This window comes from Puma concolor, chromosome B3 (genome assembly GCF_028749965.1).
Source record: "Puma concolor isolate L17-30 chromosome B3, mPumCon1.1.hap2, whole genome shotgun sequence".
Lineage (NCBI taxonomy): Eukaryota > Metazoa > Chordata > Mammalia > Carnivora > Felidae > Puma > Puma concolor.
The window spans coordinates 100,426,670-100,448,748 of record NC_141672.1 but is presented as its reverse complement, the minus strand read 5'-3'; the positions used below and the strand labels follow the sequence as shown (position 1 = coordinate 100,448,748).

General features: G+C 38.6%; 1 protein-coding gene across 2 annotated transcripts in view; it reads left to right on the top strand.

Moving 5' to 3' along the window:
- The window catches only part of NEDD4 (NEDD4 E3 ubiquitin protein ligase), a 139,276-nt gene extending 117,696 nt beyond the window's left edge, over positions 1-21,580 (top strand). For both annotated transcript variants that reach the window (XM_086710752.1, XM_086710751.1), the window contains 15 exons: positions 2,509-2,589; positions 2,811-2,865; positions 2,959-3,017; positions 4,075-4,140; positions 7,957-8,186; positions 9,134-9,255; positions 9,351-9,421; positions 11,098-11,193; positions 11,526-11,599; positions 11,923-11,983; positions 14,774-14,833; positions 14,916-15,023; positions 15,642-15,738; positions 18,876-18,948; positions 19,452-21,580. In XM_086710752.1, the coding sequence (XP_086566878.1) occupies positions 2,509-2,589; positions 2,811-2,865; positions 2,959-3,017; positions 4,075-4,140; positions 7,957-8,186; positions 9,134-9,255; positions 9,351-9,421; positions 11,098-11,193; positions 11,526-11,599; positions 11,923-11,983; positions 14,774-14,833; positions 14,916-15,023; positions 15,642-15,738; positions 18,876-18,948; positions 19,452-19,554 (1,356 nt within the window). In that variant the 3' untranslated portion in view covers positions 19,555-21,580. The remainder of the gene's footprint in view (positions 1-2,508; positions 2,590-2,810; positions 2,866-2,958; positions 3,018-4,074; positions 4,141-7,956; positions 8,187-9,133; positions 9,256-9,350; positions 9,422-11,097; positions 11,194-11,525; positions 11,600-11,922; positions 11,984-14,773; positions 14,834-14,915; positions 15,024-15,641; positions 15,739-18,875; positions 18,949-19,451) is intronic.
- The last annotated feature ends 499 nt before the right edge of the window (positions 21,581-22,079 follow it).

Here is a 22,079-nt window from a genome sequence, read left to right as displayed (position 1 = left end):
ATCCTTTACCTTTATATGTTGCTTTGTAGTTCCAAAGTACTTTTGAACCCATATCTCATTTAATTCCCAGAAAACCTTGTGGAGGCTAGGTAGAATAGTAGTTTTATTTGAAGATAAGCCTTAAAGTTTTATTGCAGTTGGTTCACCACTAATAGGAAACTTACGGAAAATCAGGAACAGATGACTAGATTTTGGTTAATTTACTTAAAAGACCCAAGTACCTTAATGAAACTAAAATATTTTAATAAATTATGTAATAAAATCATATTAAAACAATAATGTATATAAATTAACCCAAACAAATTGAATTTTGTTCTTTTTTCAGAAATTTGAATTGACTTTAATAACCTTTTTGAGCTTACCTTCCTAGCTTTAAAAAAATATTAATAAATTAACACTGACAGGTGCCAAAAAGCATGCTCAGGGCCTCAGAAATAACACATGGTCTAGTTTAATGCCTCTTTAATTCAGCAGTTATTATTTAGAGAAGAGCCCTATGTAGTGACACAATCCCTAAAGAGTAGGGCAAAGTACTCTGGATGGTTTCTGTGATGGAGGTGAAGCTTTAACACTGATCCTACTCTGAGATCTGAGAACTGAATATTGTAGCCTGGGAATGATAGGTTTTCTTTCTTTCTTTTTCTTTCTTTCTTTCTTTCTTTCTTTCTTTCTTTCTTTCTTTCTTTTTACTTTTTAATTTTTTTAAATATAATTTATTGTCAAATTGGTTTCCATACAACACCCAGTGCTCATCCCAAAAGATGCCTTCCTCAATGCCCATCACCCACTTTCCCCTCTCCCCCCCCCCCCTTCAACCCTCAGATTGTTCTCAGTATTTAAGGGTCTCTTATGGTTTGCCTCCTTCCCTCTCTGTAACTTTTTTTTACCCCGTCTCCTCCCCCCTGGTCTTCTGTTGAGTTTCTCAGGATCCACATATGAGTGAAAATTTGTAGTATCTGTCTTTCTCTGCCTGTCTTATTTCACTTAGCGTGATACTCTCCTGTTCCATCCACGTTGCTACAAAAGGCCATATTTCATTCTTTCTCATTGCTAAGTAGTATTCCATTGTATATACAAACCACATCTTCTTTATCCATTCATCAGTTGATGGACATTTAGGCTCTTTCCATAATTTGGCTATTGTTGAAAGTGCTACTATAAACATTGGGGTACAAGTGCCCCTATGCATCAGCACTCCTGTATCCCTTGGGTAAATTCCTAGCAGTACTATTGCTGGGTCATAGGGTAGATCTATTTTTAATTTTTTTGAGGAACCTCCACACTGATTTCCAGATTGGCTGCACCAGTTTGCATTCCCACCAACAGTGCAAGAGGATTGCCATTTCTCCACATCCTCGCCAACATCTGTTTTTCCTGAGCTGTTAATTTTAGCCACTCTGACTGGCATGAGGTGATATCTCAGTGTGGTTTTGATGTGTATTTCCCTGATAAGGAGCAACGTTGAGCATCTTTTCACGTGCCTGTTGGCCATCTGGATGTCTTCTTTTTTTTCCAACGTTTATTTATTTTTGGGACAGAGAGAGACAGAGCATGAACGGGGGAGGGGCAGAGAGAGAGGGAGACACAGAATCGGAAACAGGCTCCAGGCTCTGAGCCATCAGCCCAGAGCCTGATGCGGGGCTTGAACTCACGGACCGCGAGATCGTGACCTGGCTGAAGTCGGACGCTTAACCGACTGCGCCACCCAGGCGCCCCTGGATGTCTTCTTTAGAAAAGTGTCTATTCATGTCTTCTGCCCATTTCTTCGCTGGATTATTTGTTTTTCGGGTGTGGAGTTTGGTGAGTTCTTTATAGATTTTGGATACTAGCCCTTTGTCTGATATGTCATTTGCAAATATCTTTTCCTATTCCGCTGGTTGCCTTTTGTTTTGTTGATTGTTTCCTTTGCAGTGCAGAAGCTTTTTATCTTGATGAGGTCCCAAAAGCTCATTTTTGCTTTTAATTCCCTTGCCTTTGGAGATGTGTCAAGTAAAAAATTGCTGTGGCTGAGGTCAGAGAGGTTTTTTCCTGCTTTCTCCTCTAGGGTTTTTGTGGTTTCCTGTCTCACATTCAGGTCCTTCATCCATTTTGAGTTTATTTTTGTGAATGGTATAAGAAAGTGGTCTAGTTTCAATCTTCTGCATTTTGCTGTCCAGTTCTCCCAGCACCATTTGTTAAAGAGACTGTCCTTTTTCCATTGGATATTCTTTCCTGCTTTGTCAAAGATTAGTTGGCCTTACGTTTGTGGGTCCAATTCTGGAGTCTCTATTCTATTGCATTGGTCTATGTGTCTGTTTTTGTGCCAATACCATGCTGTCTTGATTACAGCTTTGTAATGATAGGCTAAACTATCATTTCAGAGATGCAGCAAATGAAATAAAAGTAGACTTTTAAAAGAGAATATCTTAAATATCAATTGGCATTAGAAAACATATTAACAGATTGACTTCCTTGATTTTGAAATTTGTGTGTGTGTGTTGTTTTCCTTATTTACTCTACAAAAAAAAGGAAGATCCAAGACTGAAAATTCCAGCTCATCTGAGAGGAAAGACATCACTTGATTCTTCCAATGATCTGGGGCCTTTACCTGTAAGTTTGTAGAACTGCTAGCCGTCTAACTTGGCTGTCTCCAGCGTTTCGTAGTTTGGAATACAGTAGTTCTTTCACAACTATAAGTAATGTTATTTTAAAGTGTTGATGCCTTCTATGAAGAATGGAATATGGAAATTAACTGTGTAACCAATGCTGTTTTTTTGCCCATACATCTAAAACCCTTTTCTAAAATAATTGAAATACACTCTTCATTATAGCCAGGATGGGAAGAAAGAACTCATACAGATGGAAGAATCTTCTATATAAATCACAGTATGTGCAATATGATTTTTTATTACATTATTTTTTGTAGTATTTAATGTTGCACAAGATAATAAACAATATGTTTTTTCTCACCTTCTTCAGATATAAAAAGAACACAATGGGAAGATCCCCGGTTGCAGAATGTAGCAATAACTGGACCAGTAAGTCTCTTTGTATGGGTATGCTCTGATGGGATTGTCCTCTCACCTGTCTTTTCAAGGGTGAATGGTCAAGGACATGATCCTATAGACTTTGAGAGGAAAGCACGTCTGCAATTCTGTCCTCTCCCACCACCCCCCACTCCAGGTCTCAATGGTTTGAAAAGAGGTATAAACTCACTGTCCTTACCCTTGCAATACACTTAGGAGACTAGTGAGCCAGGTAGTCAAATGCCAAGGCAGTGGGCCCCTGTCCTCAGGCTGGTACTTGCCACTGCCTGAAAGAGAATGTTGGCAATCCTCAGCAGATCAGAGAGGAGCCAAGAATGTGCCAGGGGAGAAAGTAGACAGCACCCTATCAACTCCAAAGGCATGTCTTGAACTTTTTGGTAGAAATTACTGTAAATACTGGCATGTAAAATACAAGTATAAATAAAATATATTCAAGTATAAATATTATTGTGTATGATGTTTATACTGCTCTTCAGTCAGTTCAATGATAAGAGAGTCATTTTCTTCTTTTATATAGCTACTTATTCCATTTTTAGTTTTGAGATCTTCATTATTTTCTAGTTCACAAAAACAAGTGAAATTGAATATCCTGTTCTTTCAGACTACTCTTTAGTCTCCATGTTTAGTCTTTTTAAATAATGGGTAAAAAAGGCAACTCCTCAGAGTTCAAGGAAAAAGTACATTTTTCAAATTGTTCCCTTAATGGAGAAATCACTTTGAAGGTCTCTTTAGAAATGGAAATTTTCATTTCTAATATTTCTCTACTTGGAAGAAATTTCCTGTTTCTGGCTTTTTGCATTTCAAGAATATTGCATGATGAAAATTACAGCCGTGGGAATTGCTGAATACAATTTAATCTTAAACAGAGAAATTAAAATTTTTAAGGTTTTGTATTTGTTTTTCTGCAAATTAAACTTTTTCTTTCCAAATATTCTCTTTTAATGCCTTTAACTTATGTTCATAAAATATCCAGAGGGGAACTTTTAAAATTGTTCCAGAATAATAACAACCTAAACCTTTTTTATTTTTCCAAAATTTTCAACTCAAGGCAGTGCCCTACTCCAGGGATTACAAAAGAAAGTATGAGTTCTTCCGAAGAAAGTTGAAGAAGCAGGTTAGTTATATTTATATTGAGTTCTTGGGAATGATTGTTCTGTACACTGAAAGTGTGGGACATGCACTTTTAAAGGTAAAAATAGAGAACTTATTCTCTATTTTAACAACTTTGAATAGTTTCTTATGTGGAAAGCTTGCTTTTTCTTGACTACTCAATGTTACATATCATTAGAGACCACAATTATATTGTTTCCTTATTTTTCAAGATATCTTGTAATGTAGAACAATAGTATTAAAGTTTGCTCTTAAAGAGCTCTAACCTGGTTTCCTAGTGGGGTTTGTGGAGCTTGGGATTCAATCTGAGCAAGAGCAGTTCAGGAGATGATCCCCCAGCCTGGTCTCTGATTGTGTAGGAGGGATCTCTAGATTCCTTTTCTGCTTGGACTGTTGTTTTCCAGGGACAGTTATTCATTCCCTACAACTTCAAATACAACCTACCTCTTCAAAATTTGAAAATACAACTGTGATTGAAACAGTGCTCTTGTTGCTGGTCTCCTTCTGCTTATCAGATGTGTTTAGTATACTTTTTTTTCCATCACTACAAATTTAATATTTGGAACTAAACTCATCATCTGCCCATCTATTTCATTTCTGTCGGTGATGACCGTTTTGTAATGCCTTTCTAATTTGCTCATACTTTTCCCCTTTCCCTGCAGTTTAGGAATACTGCCACTAGGTGGCTATATTGGGTTACACTTTCTTGCGTTCTAAGCCGGAAGCCTGCTTTTCCAAAGATTCAAGATGGTGGGTCTGCTACCACAGATTTTTTCATCCAAAACTTAACAAAGAATGAAATATAATAGTTGTTTCGTGAAAATATTTTGTGTCTTAATTAAAGCCTAAAACATCAGCAACTTTTTAAATTCATCTTCAATACTGACTGTGTAAAAATTCCTCTGGAAATTTGTCTTCTACTTCTTAAAATTCTTTGGGATATTAAGACTGTTGATCTATTGGTCTGGTAAATATTTTCACTCTTAATGAAAATGTGCTGATAGAATAGAAGCTCTAGCTTCTCCACTTGCCGCTCTGAACTCTTTCAAATATGTTACAGTATCTAACTGTTGATGTCTTCCAGGCAGCAGGAGATATGGAACAAAGCCTTCATAAACAGGTCACAGAACACAGAAACCACAATGAAAGCAGTAATACTTATTAGGCTCTCACTGCATATCAGACATTCTTCTTAGCAATTTACATGTATTCATGTAAAATCTATACTAACTGTATAAGGAAGGGACTGTTATTATCACATTTTGTAGGTGACTAAACTGAGGCACAGAGAGATTTGGTAATGTGATCAAGTCCCATGGTAATTAGTGGCAAAGCCAGACAAGTGGTCTAGCTCCACAGTCCGTGTGCTTGATCAAAATTACATATATTGGTGATTGAGAGAGAAAGTTACCCAGAATGCAACAAAGGCATATAAAGAGATAAAAACATGAAAGAAAGGTTGAGAAACATGGAGTTATTCCAGAAGGAGAGACTCAAGAGCATGAGGAAGAGTCTAAGAACCTGCATCCTTAGTTTATCAAAAAGTCGCTAGTAGGATTTAAAAAATAAGATTCGTATCAGACACGTTACAGCAAAAGAGCAGAACACAAAACAAAAATGTTTAAAAACTATCGCTACAAAGCCCTGAGTTGTCTTTAACCTTTTCCTCTTACCATCTCGTTAGTTAGGAACAAGGGTGGCTAATCATTATTGAGCTCACCACGTGCCAGATACCAACTAAGCACATGAAATGCATTATCCCATTAAGTTCTGAAACAGCTCCATGGGATGACTATTATTATTGTCCCAACTTACAGATGAGGAAATTAATCCTAGAAAAGATATGTGAAATGGAACTGGGATTTGAACACCAGGCCCTGACCCCAGAATCCACACCCTGGTCCACTACTCAGCCCAAACAGGGAAGTTGCTCCTCCTGCCGTCTGTCTCTTCCATTGCCATCCCTCTCTGACACGGTCTGTTTCAGGGTCCTTAACTGATTGGTGTGCCTCTTGTCTCTCCTTTTATTTTATCCGCCCCCCAAAAAATTTTTAAGTTTATTTTGAGAGAGAGCACACAAGCTGGAGTGGGGGAGAGGTAGAGGGCTGTGGAGAGAAGGAATCCTAAGCAGGTTCCACTCTGTCAGTGTAGAGCCCACTGTGAGCCTTGAACTCACAAACTGTGAGATCATGACCTGAGCTGAAATCAAGAGTCCAATGCTTAGCCCACTGAGCCACCCAGGCACCCGTTGTCTCTCCTTTTAAAACCACCCTCTACTCGGCCCCGTCAGCCTCTGAGAACAATCTGATCTTGCAACCCCCTGCTCAGCAGTTTTCCCAGTCAGCACCCCTGCTTCCTACACTCTGACCCCAGGTGACTTTTCACCTTCTCTTCTCACTGCAACCCCTTCCCTCCTTTCTGCTCCCTCTCGCTGTTAAATACATGAGACTCCCCTGTGTTCTCTTCCCTTGGCCTGCTGCTCCTCAGGCCTTCCCTCCCTCTCCCTCTCCCTCTAGTCAGGACTTGCTCTTAAAGCCTCCTGGATCACCTCCCTTGCAATTAATATAGCTCAGTCTTTTAGGTCCCACCAAACATGGCTTATATCTTTATTATTAGCAATTTTCTTACTCTTGCAAGTCTCAGGATTAGTAACATTTACATTTGTCTCTCACACACAATTATATACTCCTTGGATTATAAACTCCTTGAGGAAGGAACCATATCTTATACCACATTTTTATTCTTTTTACCTCCCATCCCCATTACCATAGCTACATAGCATGCGGTCTGGCCCAGAGCATGCGGCTGCCCAAGAGCAGGCCCTCAGTAAATGCTAGGCTGCACAGATGCCTAGTGTCTAGTCTAAAAGTGTTTTTCCCCAATATTGCCTTTATTTTTAAATGCGTAAGCAGCAGAGGAAACTGCCTATATTATGCTCATATTGCTTATAAAAACTGCCTATGTTACTATGTTTCTGTAGGGCTTTCCATTTTCCCTAAACATCTTAAGAGTGAAATTGATTTTTTTTTCCATTAGAATAAACTCTCTTGCCTTTTTTTGAAGTGACAAAATTTCCTCTTATGGGTTTCCACTTGAACATTGTTCACAAAGCACTCAAGAGTGAAATATTCATATATCTTTTTATAAAATTTACAGTAAGATCTGCCTAAAAGCATAGTTATCTACATTTGTCACATAAGAAAAGGACATACAAAAAAATCAATGAGACAGCAGAGCCTTGAGAGCTAAGACTTTCTTAACTTCTGTCTTCAGTTTCTTCATCCATAAAATGGAGATTATATTAATAGCTTCTTCATTGTGTTGTTATGAGGAGTAAATGAGTTAACCCATTAAAATGCTGGGAACCATGCCTGGGACAGTCTGTAAATGTTAGTGCCTATTAATGAGTGTGGCAGGAGAGGCTCCAAGGAAGAAAGGTGGAAGTTGGGAAAAACCCTGAACCAACGGGCAGGCAGCAAATAGCAGGCATTGGGTAGACTGTAGGTCGCAGGATGGTATTGGAACTTAATATAGAAACGACTGCTCATGAAATGCCTTCATTGTGAGCATTATTGCCACTATCAGTAACTGCCTCTTCCAGTATAAAAATCAAAAGTCTATATTGTTATGTAATTAGAGAAAAATGTGTGAATTCTTTTATACCATAAAGGAAATATGAGGCAATATTCCTAGTCATGTGTTCCCTAATAAAGGGTCTTGGGCACAAGGTAGAACACAATGATTTTATTTCCATGAGAAATAAATTTGCCATCATGTTGAATTGATTTAAAGCATAAGTCTCTCTTCTCTGGGTTTTCAGAATGACATTCCAAACAAATTTGAAATGAAACTTCGCCGTGCAACTGTCCTTGAGGACTCTTACCGGAGAATTATGGGTGTCAAGAGAGCAGATTTTCTCAAGGCTAGACTGTGGATTGAGTTCGATGGTGAAAAGGGATTAGATTATGGAGGAGTGGCCAGAGAATGGTTCTTCTTGATCTCAAAGGAAATGTTTAACCCTTATTATGGGTTGTTTGAATATTCTGCTACGTAAGTATCTTCACAATAACTGTATTCACAATGACAGAAAAAAAAAAATCACCTGGGTGGCTCAGTCAGTTGAGCATCCAACTCTTGATTTCAGCTCAGGTCATAATCCTGGGGTCATGGGATAGAAGAGCCCCGCATCAGGCTCTGCACTGTATGTGGAGCCTGCTTGGGATTCTCCCTCTCTCTCTGCTCCCCTCCCCTGCTCGCTTCTCTCTCTCCTCCTCTCCCCTGCTCACACCCTCCTTAAAATATAATTTAAAAAAAAAAATGAAAGTAACAAAGAGTTCTATGATGCAAGGAAATGTGTGTTACAATGTGCCAGAAAGGGGAGACTATAACTAATGTTGTTTCAGAAATAACTCTGTAAAAAACTGTGGTAAAATATGCATAACATGAGATTTACCATTTTAACCATTTTAAGTGTGCAGTTTAGCAGCATTAAGCACATTCACAAGTTTGTGCAATTGTCACCACCATCCATCTCCTGAACTTTCTCATCATCCCAGACTGAAACTGTACCCATTAAACACTAATTCCCTTGTTCCCTGGAAGTCACCATTCTGCCTCTGTCTCTGTGAATTTGACTACTCTAGGTACTTATTTAAGTGGAATCATACAGTATTTTTCCTTTTGTAACTGACTTATTTCATCAGCATAATGTCTTTAAGTTTCATCCACAGCATAGCATATTTTCTTTCTTTTCGAGGCCCATTACATGAGAGGAATACCACATTTTGTGTATCCATTCTTCTATTGATGAACATTTGGGTTGTTTCCACCCTTTGACAGAAATGACTATTTTTAAAACCATTAAATCCAGTGGTCTAATGTGGTTCTAATAGAGGTAAACAACTCCAAAAAGAGAGAGCTAATTTATAATTATTTGTCATATTAAAATTTTTATATGAAGTGTGGAGAGGAGCATTTAAACGTGGCTGTCTTTACAGGGATAATTATACCCTGCAGATAAATCCAAACTCTGGATTGTGTAATGAGGATCACCTCTCTTACTTCAAGTTTATTGGCCGGGTAGCGGGAATGGCAGTTTATCATGGCAAACTGTTGGATGGTTAGTATTAAGCATAAAACTTTTTTTTTTAAGTAAAATTATCTTATTTCTTTCATTTGGTAATCATTTTTCAATATATTTGATTTTTTTGAAAGGTTTTTTCATCCGCCCATTTTACAAGATGATGCTACACAAACCAATAACACTTCATGATATGGAATCAGTGGTATGTCTTTTTCACTTATAATGTGGACAAAGTATGATTTAACAAGCAACTGGTTATTTTAAAGTTAGAATTTAATGATGAAATTAAGATTATCGTGTTCTAAATTATAAACACATATTTTCCCCAACATTCTGTTATGAAAATGTTCTAACACATAATAAAAGTTTAAAAATTTTACAGTGGACAGGGGCACCTGGGTGGCTCAATTGGTTGAGCATCTGACTTCGGCTCAGGTCATGATTTCATGTTTCCTGAGTTCAAGCCCCACATCAGGCTCACTGCTGTCAGCTCAGAGCCTGCTTGATATCCTCTGTCCCCTCTCTCTCCCCCTCCCCCACTTAAGCTCTCTCTCTCTCTCTCTCTCTCTCTCTCTCTCTCTCTCTCTCTCTCAAAATAAATATTTAAAAAAATTTTTATAGTGGACATATGTGCACCACCGCCAAGATTCCATACTTGGCTTATTTTATTACACATCTGTCCATCAGTTCACCCATGTGTCCATCAATCCATCTTTTTTTGTTTTTTGATGCATTTCAAATAATGTTACAATATCAGTAACTTCTCCCTAATTACTTCAATGTGCTATATACAACAAGTTTATGTATTTCTTGCATCAACATTTGAATTGTGATCTTTTATAATAAATGGAGTATGTTTTCAAAATGGCAGTCCTTGTGGTTAGGCCACTATAAAGAAATGGAAACCTAAGGATTAAAGCCCTGACTATAGCCTTGCTACCTGTACTGAATAGCCTCATATACTGTGTGTACACACGGATTCCAAGATCTCTTCTTGGGTACCAAGTACATTTTTGATTCCTTTCTTAGGACACCTTATCAAGGTGGATGGTGTAATTCCTTATGACTCATAAGATTTTGGTTATTTGAGTTGTCTAATTGAGGTTCTGTATTTAATTTGAGGTTTTTCTTTAACTTGGGCCGGGTATACATAACAACTTGCTCATAGCTTCTTAAACAGACTCTCAATTGGCCATATGAGAAAGGTGCTAAGTGCTCCTGGGTATCCATGGAAGTTAGTATTCATCAGAAAACCATTTTATTTGACGCTTCAACTCGATAATAAAATCTGTACCTCTGCTGCTGCTACATAGAAATAGATTTTCAAACTTTCAAACTGGGCATCACTCAGAGGCGCCTGGATGGCTCAGTTGGTTAAGCATCTGACTCTCTCTCTTTTTTTTTTTTTTTTTTATTTATATATGAAATTTATTGTCAAATTGGTTTCCATACAACACCCAGTGCTCATCCCAAAAGGTGCCCTCCTCAATACCCATCACCCACCCTCTCCTCCCTCCCACCCCCCATCAACCCTCAGTTTGCTCTCAGTTCTCAACAGTCTCTTAAAGCATCTGACTCTCGATTTCGGCTCAGGTCATGATCTCATGGTTTGTGAGTTTGAGCCCTGCATTGGGCTCTATGCTGACAGTGCAGAGGTTGCTTGGGATTCTCTCTCCCTCCCTCTCTCTGCCCCTCTCCGCTCATGCTCTCTCTCTCTCTAGTTACTGCATTCTTTTTATAACACGTATGTATAGGAAAAGATGTCCTACTGACTTTTCATCTTTTGTCCAAGTATTCAGATCCTCAGCATACTTTGTTTCCAGGTTCATGGGTTTTCTTGTTATGTACAAATTTTAAATATGCAATTTCCTCATCTAGGATAGTGAATATTACAATTCACTAAGATGGATTCTTGAAAATGATCCAACAGAACTGGACCTCAGGTTTGTCATAGATGAAGAACTTTTTGGACAGGTTTGTAAATTTTGATTAATTAAAATGGTACATAAATTTTGAAACAAATGTTATAATTCAAGTTTAGAAGTTAAATAATTCATATTCTCAACACATTTCTGTGCTCTGTTTTTAAATTTATTTTCCAGTAACAAAAGCTGTCTCAGCAAGAATTTCTGCTTTCTTTGACATTTGACTCATTCCATGTTTATTTTAGTAAAACTAATATTTTAAGTTTTCTTAGCTTGTGAATGGATTTAATTTAAAACACTGTGTTTCTGGTATAACTATGATATGTATATTTTATTTTTTTTCACTAAAATAACATATCAAGATATCATGCTTAATTTCAGACACATCAACATGAGTTGAAAATTGGTGGATCAGAAATCGTTGTCACCAACAAGAACAAAAAGGAATATATTTAGTAAGTATTTTGTTAGTAAGTATTTTATTATATTTAGTAAATACTTTAATGGAAATAACTTTGTAGTTCTTTGTGGGAAGACCTTTTGTATCTTCTTTCTCTTTCTTCCTTCATCACCAGAGTCTCAGTGTTTTTTTTTCTCTTTCTATTACAATGCCATATTATCCACTCATAATCACTTTTTTGCCTTGGGCTTACCTAGCCTTTAGTTAGTTAGTTAGTTAGTTAGTTAGTTAGTTAGTTAGTTTCCAGCTGGAATAAATATACCTTAAATTTTTTCCTTGGTTCATGTGAAAAAAATGAAATGTTTTGTTTCTTTTTAGTCTTGTAATACAGTGGCGATTTGTAAACCGAATCCAGAAGCAAATGGCTGCTTTTAAAGAGGTATTCATTTACTTTCGTTTGTTCTTCTGTAATTTTAAAGTAAAATTCAGAAGTTTCAAGTATTGGGGCCCACCATGTCTGGGAAGAATTAATAGATGACTGGCTTTTAAAAACAATTTTTCATTGTATTTTTATATTAAAAATATTAAAATGAACAGATGTTCACTGTTAAAACTCAGTCATTCAGGAAGTCCCTACAGTTAACATTGACAATCCCCCTTCATGTCAGTCCCCACTTCTCATCTTTTCCCAGTCATGACTGCTGCATCTTAAGCAATCTTAGGTGAATAAGAGTCAAGAGTGGGGAGTGGGGAGGGGCACCTGGGTGACTCAGTCAGTTAAGCGGCTGAGTTCAGCTCAGGTCGGGATCTCATGGTTTTTGAGTTCGAGCCCCACATCAGGCTCTGCAGTGACAGCATGGAGCCTGCTTTGGATCTTCCCTCTCTCTCTCTCTCTGCTCCTCCCCTGCTCGCACTCTCTCTCTCTCAAACGTTAAAAAAAAAAAAAAAAAAAAAAAAAAGACTGCTGTAGGGATAGTGGAATATGCCACCTATTGTCCTACACGGGATCACACTATACATGTTGGTTTGTGACTTGCTTTCTTCTCTTATCAAATATTTATTGGAGATCCTTACATGTCAAGATGCATAACTACCCTTCCTTGTGCTTGGGGCTGCATTTTATTCGTAATGTAAATTCGTAAGTTATTTAAACCTCCCCCATTGGTGGACATTTAGGCTATTGTCAGTGCACTCATTTCTTAAACTAACTTAAAATCTTCTGTTACATATTCATCAAGTACTTTTTTAGTTTGTTCAGTATCGAGCACCCACTATGTGTGTGGTGCTGCACAAGGCAGAAAGACATAGGTCCTGCTTTAGGGGACAGCGCATCTGGAGTGAAGTGGACAGAGGCAAGCCTGATGTGCTTGGTAAGCACAGGGGAGAGCTGGAAAAGGGAAAGAGGAGGTGCAGGAAGGGATAGGGAATGCCTAGAGGACCTGGCCAGCCGCACAGAAGAAGGCAATGCAGTTCTAAACACAACGAATGGCACATGTAGTCTGGCAATAAGACAGACTGTGCACATGTTAGAGAAAATGCCAGCAATTCAAACACTGTTGAGGTGATACAGGAGGTAGAACTAAGCTGGAGAGCTGAGCAATAGCAGGTTATGAAGGGTCTCTTTGCTAAACTGAAAACAGATGGAATTTGGGGTTTTTGTGGAAGGCGAATGAGGGGAACGAAGGTGGCATTAAAGGCTGTTCTCCAGTAAAACAGCAGGATTCAATTTACATTTTAGACCATTCTGGAAGTGGTGGGTAGTGAGTTAGAGATGGGTAAGACTAGCAGCAGGGCCAGATGGGAAGGTCCTACGGGGATCCAGGTGAGAAAAAGGAAGGCAGGAGCTAAGGTGCTGTGGTAAGATAGCCGTGTGTGTATTTGAATGGCATTCCAAAGGGACAACTGCAGCTTAGTGTGCTTTAAAGGATGGAGATCTGGGGGGGGGGGGTGCAGCATGGATTTGAGAATCATCTGTTTATGTGCACTGGAGCTGTGGACTAGGTAAGGCGGGAAATTGGAAAGGATGGTAAGAACAGCGAAAGGAGATGGCCACCGTGGAGATGTGGGAACACCAACATTGAAGGAATAAGCAGTAGAAAAGGAGACTTCGGAGCACCTGGGTAGCTCAGTCAGTTAAGCGTCAGACTCTTGATCTCAGCTCAGGTCGTGATCAAGCCCCAGCTCTGTCAACACAAAGCCTTCTTGGGATTCTCTGTCTCCCTTCTCTATACCCCTCTCCTGTTTACACGCTCTCTCACCCTCTCTCTCTCTCTCAAAATAAATAAACTTAAAAAAACACACACAGCAATATCTGGGTCATAACCCTGGACCTGGAAACTAATTCAGTTGGACCAGACATTGCTTTAAGAAAAAAAAAAAAAAAAAAAGGAAAGGAAACTTGGAAGGAAATTAGCAAATGCAGACAGAGGCACAAGAGAAAAACCACCAACTGCAGGCAAAGTTTTAAGAACAGAGGTGTGTTCGACAATATCATAGTGTGGGTAAGTCAAATAAGATACAGAACTAGAAAGTGTTTATCAGAGTTAGCCCCAGAGCTGTCTTTGACTCTTTCCAGCACAGCTTCAGGGAAGCAGTGGCGGGCAGGTCAGATAGCAGTGGGTGGAGGCAGGGACAAGGGTGAGCGGGTGGGTTCAGTAATGTTTAATAGCTTGGCAGTAAGGAGAAGAAAGATGGGTTTGCTTTTTTGTTGTGTTTTTAAGGTAGATAGGCTTAAATAAATGTAAATGCATGAGGAGTGAGATAATAAAGGGAAGGAGGTTTAGTGAAATGAGCCACTTAGGGAAGCAAATAAAGCACAGAGAGAAAGCAGTACCCATCTCCACTGCAGTGAGAAGGGGGCCACAATGGATTTCGGTCTGGTTCGTATGTGGGAATGCAGAAGGCTGAGGGAATTCCATAAGCACCTCTATGTTCTCTTTCAAATAAAAATTATCTGCTGTAAAGAAGGGATGGAAGAGAAGGAAGCGGCTTGGGAAATGTGGGGACGTTTCACAACAGCCGTTTTGAGGAATCAGTGAGAGAGAACAGACTGTGGACACATGCATTTTCTTGCCAGTATTGAAATCTTGGTTAACTTAAGAAGCCATGGCTGGGTAGTGGTAGGGATCTCTGTGGATGTGGGATTTCTCCAGTAACAGCCCAGAAGCTGAAGTTTAAGAATGAGGATCGACTCTGCTAACCAGTTTTTTAAATACATTCTTTCTACTAGGGATTTTTTGAACTAATACCACAGGATCTCATCAAAATTTTCGATGAAAACGAACTAGAGGTAAGAAATATTCTTACTTTAAAACAGGATTTTTATACTCATTATTTTTCTTGTCTACAGTTTGACTTTTCTTATTATGTAGCTTCTTATGTGTGGATTGGGAGATGTCGATGTGAATGACTGGAGAGAACACACAAAGTATAAAAATGGCTACAGTGTGAACCATCAAGTGATACAGTGGTTTTGGAAGGTAATTGAAAGCTTCTGTTTCCATAAATTACTTTTCAATAGATTCAATCATGTGTAACCATACTAGTGGATTACACATAGATAACATCGATGATGTTGTTTTGTATACGTCTACCTTCTGGGTGTAGTTCCAACCTCCATACGTATTTATAGGTAAGTAAGTGTTCAGAATGTAGTAAATGGCAGTAACAGCTACAATGAGCGCTTAGTTCCTTATTAACTTAGAAACTGTTTGAGAGCACTTGTAATAACCTACAGTGTTATTCTCTGGGACTCCTGCATGGCTCCTTTAAATGTGATTTTACATCTAATAGAGAAATGTGTATGCAACTCAATAATATCAGTAAATGTAATTTTTAAAAAGCCATGACTCACATCCAAGAAGATATTTTTGTCACTTCATTAGAAGACTGTGATCTCATTCTAAAGAGGTACCATGTAGCCTTGGAAGTGAAGTTTTAGAAACTTTATAGTCACCCATAAACATAAATGTAACTAACAGAAAGGTGTACATTTAATAACTGATCATGAATACCAAAAATTCTGACAGCATTCTTCAGGATAGTTGTGTTACTTTTGTTCCAGTGATATTCCTAAATGCTGTTTTTATCTTATTCAGGCTGTTCTAATGATGGACTCAGAAAAAAGAATCCGATTACTCCAGTTTGTCACTGGCACATCTCGTGTGCCTATGAACGGGTTTGCGGAACTATATGGTAAGGATTTTCCATAGATCACTTAAAAATGGAGTGATGCCATTTGCCTTTTCATTGCTGATTAGTTGTCAAGCTTCTATCATTTATACAAACATTTAGCTTAGTAAAAAGAATTAAGACCCTTACACGATTTAATCAGACACACTGAAGTACACCAGAAGATACGCACACCTTCTAATCAGATACCAAAGGAAAAAGCATACAATGACTTGAGTTACTTTCTACTTTTGAGTTTTATTTTATATTTTTAAAGTTTATTTATTTATTTGGAGGGGGGGGGAGAGACAGAAAGAGAGAGAGGGAGAAAGAGAATCCCAAGCAGGCTCGAACTCACGAACCATCAAATCATGACCTGAGCCAAAACCAAAAGTTGGACACTTAACCGACTGAGCTACCCAGGTGCCCCTCCAACCTTGAATTTTAAATTTGATTCCCACTGTATGTTCCATCACATAAAAAGCATTGTCTGTAGGGTGATAATTTAGGGCAACATGTAATGTCCCACAGAATGTTAGTAAGTGTACAAAAAAAACAAAGAGGGAAATACATTTGAGGGAAATACTAGACTAAACAAAGTTGAGTAGATTTCTTTGGGACTCGTTCAGAATATTTACTATGAAAAAAAGGGGTTTCCAAAATGTATTTGATCATGGAATCCATGTGTATGTGCATTAGCATGTGTGATGTGCGTGGTTGTGTGTTGTGCCTGCCTGTGTGTGTGTGTGTGTGTGTGTGTGTGTGTGTGTGTGTGTGGTGCATGTATATGTGGTAGTGATTAGAGGGTAGAGAATCTCATGAAACTACTATTCCTCAGCTTTGTAGGAAATGGCAAGACTGGTGACAAGACTGCACATATCTTTCATATTCAAAATAGTTACTATAAAGTGAAATTCTGCAGATCCATCAAACTGTTTTCCAGTTGATATATCTCATAGCACTAGAGGTGTGTTTTGTAAAAATAACTACTGGGGCACCTGGGTGGCCGAGTCGGTTGAGCATCCAACTCTCAATTTCAGCTCAGGTCATGATCTCACTGTTCATGGGTTCAAGCCCCATGTCAGGGTCTGTGCTGACAATGCAGAGCCTGCTTGGGATTCTTTCTCTCCACTCTCTCTGCCCCTCCCCCCACCATTCTCCTCTCTCTCTCTCAAAAATAAATAAACATTTAAAAACCCTACTGTTTCTGATGTAGATCACCTTTTCTCAAATCAATGAATACCTGTTTATTGGAATGACATTTACTTGCTCTTAAAGATTTTAAGAAGAATATCTTTCAGAGAAGGTATAGCTCAGATAGAGTCCCACTCAGAGCAACAATGAAGTTTAGAATTGTTCTGGGAATGACAAGTCAGAACTGCTGCGTCAGTAGTTACTGAGCTGAATTTTTCATGCAAAGAGAAAGCTCTCGCTGTCTGATGGGATCACTAACCCCCAGTCCTGTCGGTCTCCTCCTCAGCAAACCTGGTCTCCTTAAGCTTCATGTATATTTGTTTGCAGAACCCGTTAAGCACGTGCCATTTCCCCACCTAGAGCTACCTCGCACCCTGAGAAGAATGGGGCTCTGCCCTAACCAGTACGCCCCTTCCTTGCCTAGTTAGATATCTTTGCATTTGTCTTTGCAGTGATTTCCCGTGACTTCCCTTCCTTTCTCTTCTCTTACACTTTAGCCAATTACAGTAGGGAAAGATCAAGGCAGGACAAACACCAGCTTCCATGTCTAGCTCCACATCCCTCTTTTAGGCAGTCCAGGCCTACAGCCATCCACTGATTTCATGAATTGTTTGGAATTTGGGGAAAATATCCCACACATGGAGCCAGAGGTGGTTGATTAGAATATAACACAAATTCTTATGCACTTTCAGAAAGAAGTAGCAGTTGCTTCAAAATGTTAATATTATAATGCACTATCATCTAGCCAATTAAAAGTGTGTAAGGATTATATTGGTTGACTTAGAGGAAATTTTTGCAATCGATTGTTAAGGTGAGAGAATCAAGAGGCAGGGAAATATATATGATTCCATGTTATGGAAAACAATGACTAAAGTACTGACATTTTAACTGTGAACATAATTGTGATAAAGCAATTGTGTGTATAAAGCAATACTTTTTGAGAAAACTAATATTGAGAATAGCCAATATTTTTAGTACTGCTTCTGGCAATTACACTCACACACATAATTGGATAGATTATAAGATATGGGGAAAAATATGGAAGGTTTTACATGAGTTATTAACACTGATTACCTGGGTGGTGGGAGGATGCTGAGAATTGGGAAAAGGAAGAGCTAAGTTAAAACTTCAAAGAAAAAAAAATTTCTGAAAGGGTCCATGATAAAACAAAAATGTAGCATGGATAACATGATCACGTGCAAACAAAATTCCACATGCATGCACATGCACAAAACAATTCATGATCTAATGTTTACTCAGATTTAATAGTGGAATTTGAGGTGATTTTTATACCCTTCATTATATTTTTCTCTATTGCTTCAATTTTCTTGCAGTGAGATTATATAATCAGAAAAAAATAAAGCTTTTTTTAGTGGGACTGAAAAAAGAAAGAAAATAACTCATTTTCTCTTTGTACCTATGAAGGAGGTGGTATATGGAAACACAGAGCTAGAAAACAGCAAAAATATCACCAGATATACTACCTAGAGGCAGAGAGACATTGTGGCCATAGACGAGCTGATGGAGGGGAATCTTTATCTCGTATCTGGACAATGAAGCCATCAAGTATAGGAGAGTCTTCATTTCTTACAAGTTTAAAGAAACTCGATTAGTTCTCTGCATGTTTAAGTTCTACATTGGAAAACTGAGTTGTGAAATTCTAGGGATTCCTATAAAGAATAAACGAAACTAGGGGTGCCTGAGTGGCTCAGTTGGTTAAGCGTCCAACTTCAGCTCAAGTCATGATCTCACCGTTCTTGAGTTCGAGCCCTGCATCAGGCTGTGTGCTGACAGCTCAGAGCCTGGAGCCTGCTTCGGATTCTGTGTTACCTCTCTCTCTGCCCCTCCCCCACGCGCGCGCGCGCTCTCTCGCTCTCTCTCAAAAATAAATAAATAAATAAATAAATAAATAAATAAATAAATAAATAAGAGAATGAGTGAAACCAGAGCAACCTTCTTCCTTACAGGCTCAAATGGACCACAGTCATTTACAGTTGAACAGTGGGGTACCCCTGAAAAGCTGCCAAGAGCCCATACATGGTAAGTAGTTTCTTAAACACTTAGAGAATGAGTTTTCTGAGAGTAAAGCTCCCGTAACAGATAGTCTAGGTACAGAAGGTCTAGCTGCTCTGTGCTGCAGCAGCAGCAGCAATGGAGGAAGCAGAAACACCAACCCAGCAACAGGTGTATCTTTGCCAGGTAGGCCTGGGCTTGAAGTCCAGGTAGGTGAACATTGGAGAGGCCGGTCTCAACTGTTGACCATATATTGCCTCCCTTGCATGAAGGATGGGCCATCCCAAGAGAAGCTGGAACATTCCCTTTTGGAGATTAAAGTAGCAGATGAACCCAGACATTTGGAAGTCAAGGTGGTTTTGACAGGACACGACCAAGAATTCATGGGATGAGTCCATGGCTACAGTCCAGTCCTGTATCTTCCTTCTCCCCAGTGATAAAACGTCTTCCAGCATTGTTGAGCATGTCATGAGTAGCACCATTACTATTGGTCTGTCAGCGTGGTAACCAGTCCCTCTCTGTTCTTTCAGCTTTAATCGCTTGGACTTGCCACCCTATGAATCATTTGAAGAATTATGGGATAAACTTCAGATGGCAATTGAGAACACTCAGGGTTTTGATGGTGTTGATTAGATTCCAAATAACAATCTGGAGTGTTTCACTGCCTCTTTTGTATAAGCAAAATCTTGACTTACGGTTTTCCAGGGAACTACTAAACCTTGGCCATTGTTTCTTCCCAGAGAGTGGGGAAAAATCATATAAAAGCATACAAAAAAATAGTATGACAGCCTTACCATTATTTCATTCACTCTTAAATAATGTGTTGCATTTACACAGCTGTTTCTCTCTGTCTTTAGAGTTCACACTCTAGGATATAAGTCCTGTGTGCCTGAAATAGTGAGTTCCGTCCTAAACATTTACCTCTTTTACAGTATTGGCCAGGCAGTTGTTTCTTAAACTACTGAAATGATAACTGTGAAATATTTGTGATAAGTGTCTTGTGTGAAAAGTGTGATGCTTTTTGAGAAGGAAAACTGAAATTTGGAAAAGAACACTTTACAATGGAGTAAACTGCAATATACTTAGTGCTGCCTGCAGCTCTTTATTATTTTGTAGACCTTCCTGCCGCACCTTAGCACCCAGATTTTTGGAATACCCTTGGGAAGTGTGTTACCTATACTTTTAGTCAACTGACTCACTTGCAAAAAACAAAAAATGTTTGCTTCTTTATTTTAAAAGTATTTGGCTTTTGTTAACATGTAGCTTTACTAAACAAGGTGGTTTGTAAGATATGTGAAGCAAGTTCAAATTTGCAGAGCGTGAAGAGTATTAACTCCGTCGCCTTGCCTGTATATCCTCATGGTTCATCAGCATGGTCATCACTCCTTCGCGTTTAAGGGAAAAGAATTCCTTCTTCGAACATTAAATGAAAGCTCCACAGAGCAGTATTTCTAAGTATGCCTTGAAGAACTAAGTTAAGTGTATAGTACTTTTCTAGTCATTCTTTACACTTGCACAATTACGTAGTAAATCTATGTTTACAGGGTTTATTATGTTTACAGACTAAGCTAATTTCTATAGTTGCATTTTTATATTTTTAGTATTTCACTTTAGTCAAAAAACCAAATAATTTGTTAAAAATAACCAAAGAATAGTCATGATGCACAATTTGTATTAAATTTATTACCATATTTCTTATGCTTTTAAAAAATACTGTTTACTATGAAAATGATAACGTTTTACTCTAAATGCAAAACTCTTTAGGAAAAATGCTACAAGTAGGATCCTACTTTAACCAAATTGAAGTACATAGACATCACGTGCATGCATTCAACAAATGTGTTACTGCATGCCTGCTGTGTGCTTGGCACTGTGCCAGGCCCTGGGGGTCAGGGCCGGGAGCTTCAAAGATATCTAGCTCAGTCCTCACCTCAAGGAACTTATAGATGTGTAAATGAATTTTTAAACAATCAAAAGAGGGGTGAGAAGCAAAAGGCAAAAGGGAAAGTGTCCCAGGGCACCTGCAAAGATAAAGTGTGCCAAGACTGTATTTATATGTTTCATACGTATATTAGAAAGATTATACAGAAAACGCTCTTGCAGAACGTTCAACCTATTTCTCAATATGGTGTCTTGGTCATTTAGGAATAATTGTGAATATATGTTATGAATCTTCTTAAATACATATATATACTCCAAGAGTTGTAAAAGAGTGCTGCTGGCTATTGGTTTCAGTTGGACAACACAGTAGGTACAAGTGTGACAGTAGCCAACCCACTTGCCAAATGCCTCTAGATCAGTGCACCCTGCGTTTTGTCTTCACCTGAGTTAACCAGCGTTCAGGCAAGACTACCAGATATAGTGCGAGTTTTATCACTTAACAACTGTTTAAACTGAAGCAACTTACTTAACGTCTCTGGGCTCCTGTTCTTTCATCCATCAAAGGAGAACAATCACACCCACCCTCATTGCCATGGAAGACTGTTGTGGGTTCCAGAGAGCTGTTTTGTAAAGTCTGATACAATCAGAAGATGCTTTGTGCTTTGTGCTGACCATCAGATTTTGTCAAATCAGGTGTGCACACTAGCTACACTCCCAAAGAAGAACCTCTTCATTTAAAAATAAAATGTCTGCTAATAAACAAAGAAGTAGGAACATCTCTGATAGTGTGTGTATATATGTTTATCTGTACATGGGTCTTACCATCAGAATTCATTTTCTCCACATCAGCAAAATAATATTAATATGGGCCAATGCATTTTGAAATGTCCTCCTTATAGAGACCTTAATGTGAAAACTATTTTTGTTAAAACAGGATTTTACCACATGGTTGTTTAAATATCATTTCTGTGAAATATCATAGCAGATAGGAGCTTGAGAAAATACAAAGCGTGCTTTTCATCTGACTGATAATTCACTTGGATGATCCTGTAACTCCCATAAAGTGTTAATGACTCCCAAGGTGTCAATGAGACCAGACACTCCACCAGCTCCCAGCCACAGACCGTCTTCCCTTTCGTCTCCAGGTGTGGATTGATGGTCTGGAAGGAACTTGTATAAAGTGACACAGCCTCTCATCCCAGAAAGAAAAGTGTCTCAAATGCAGTCTACAGCTGGAGAGTAAATAGGGTCATTTTCATAAAGCAAGGATGTTCTAT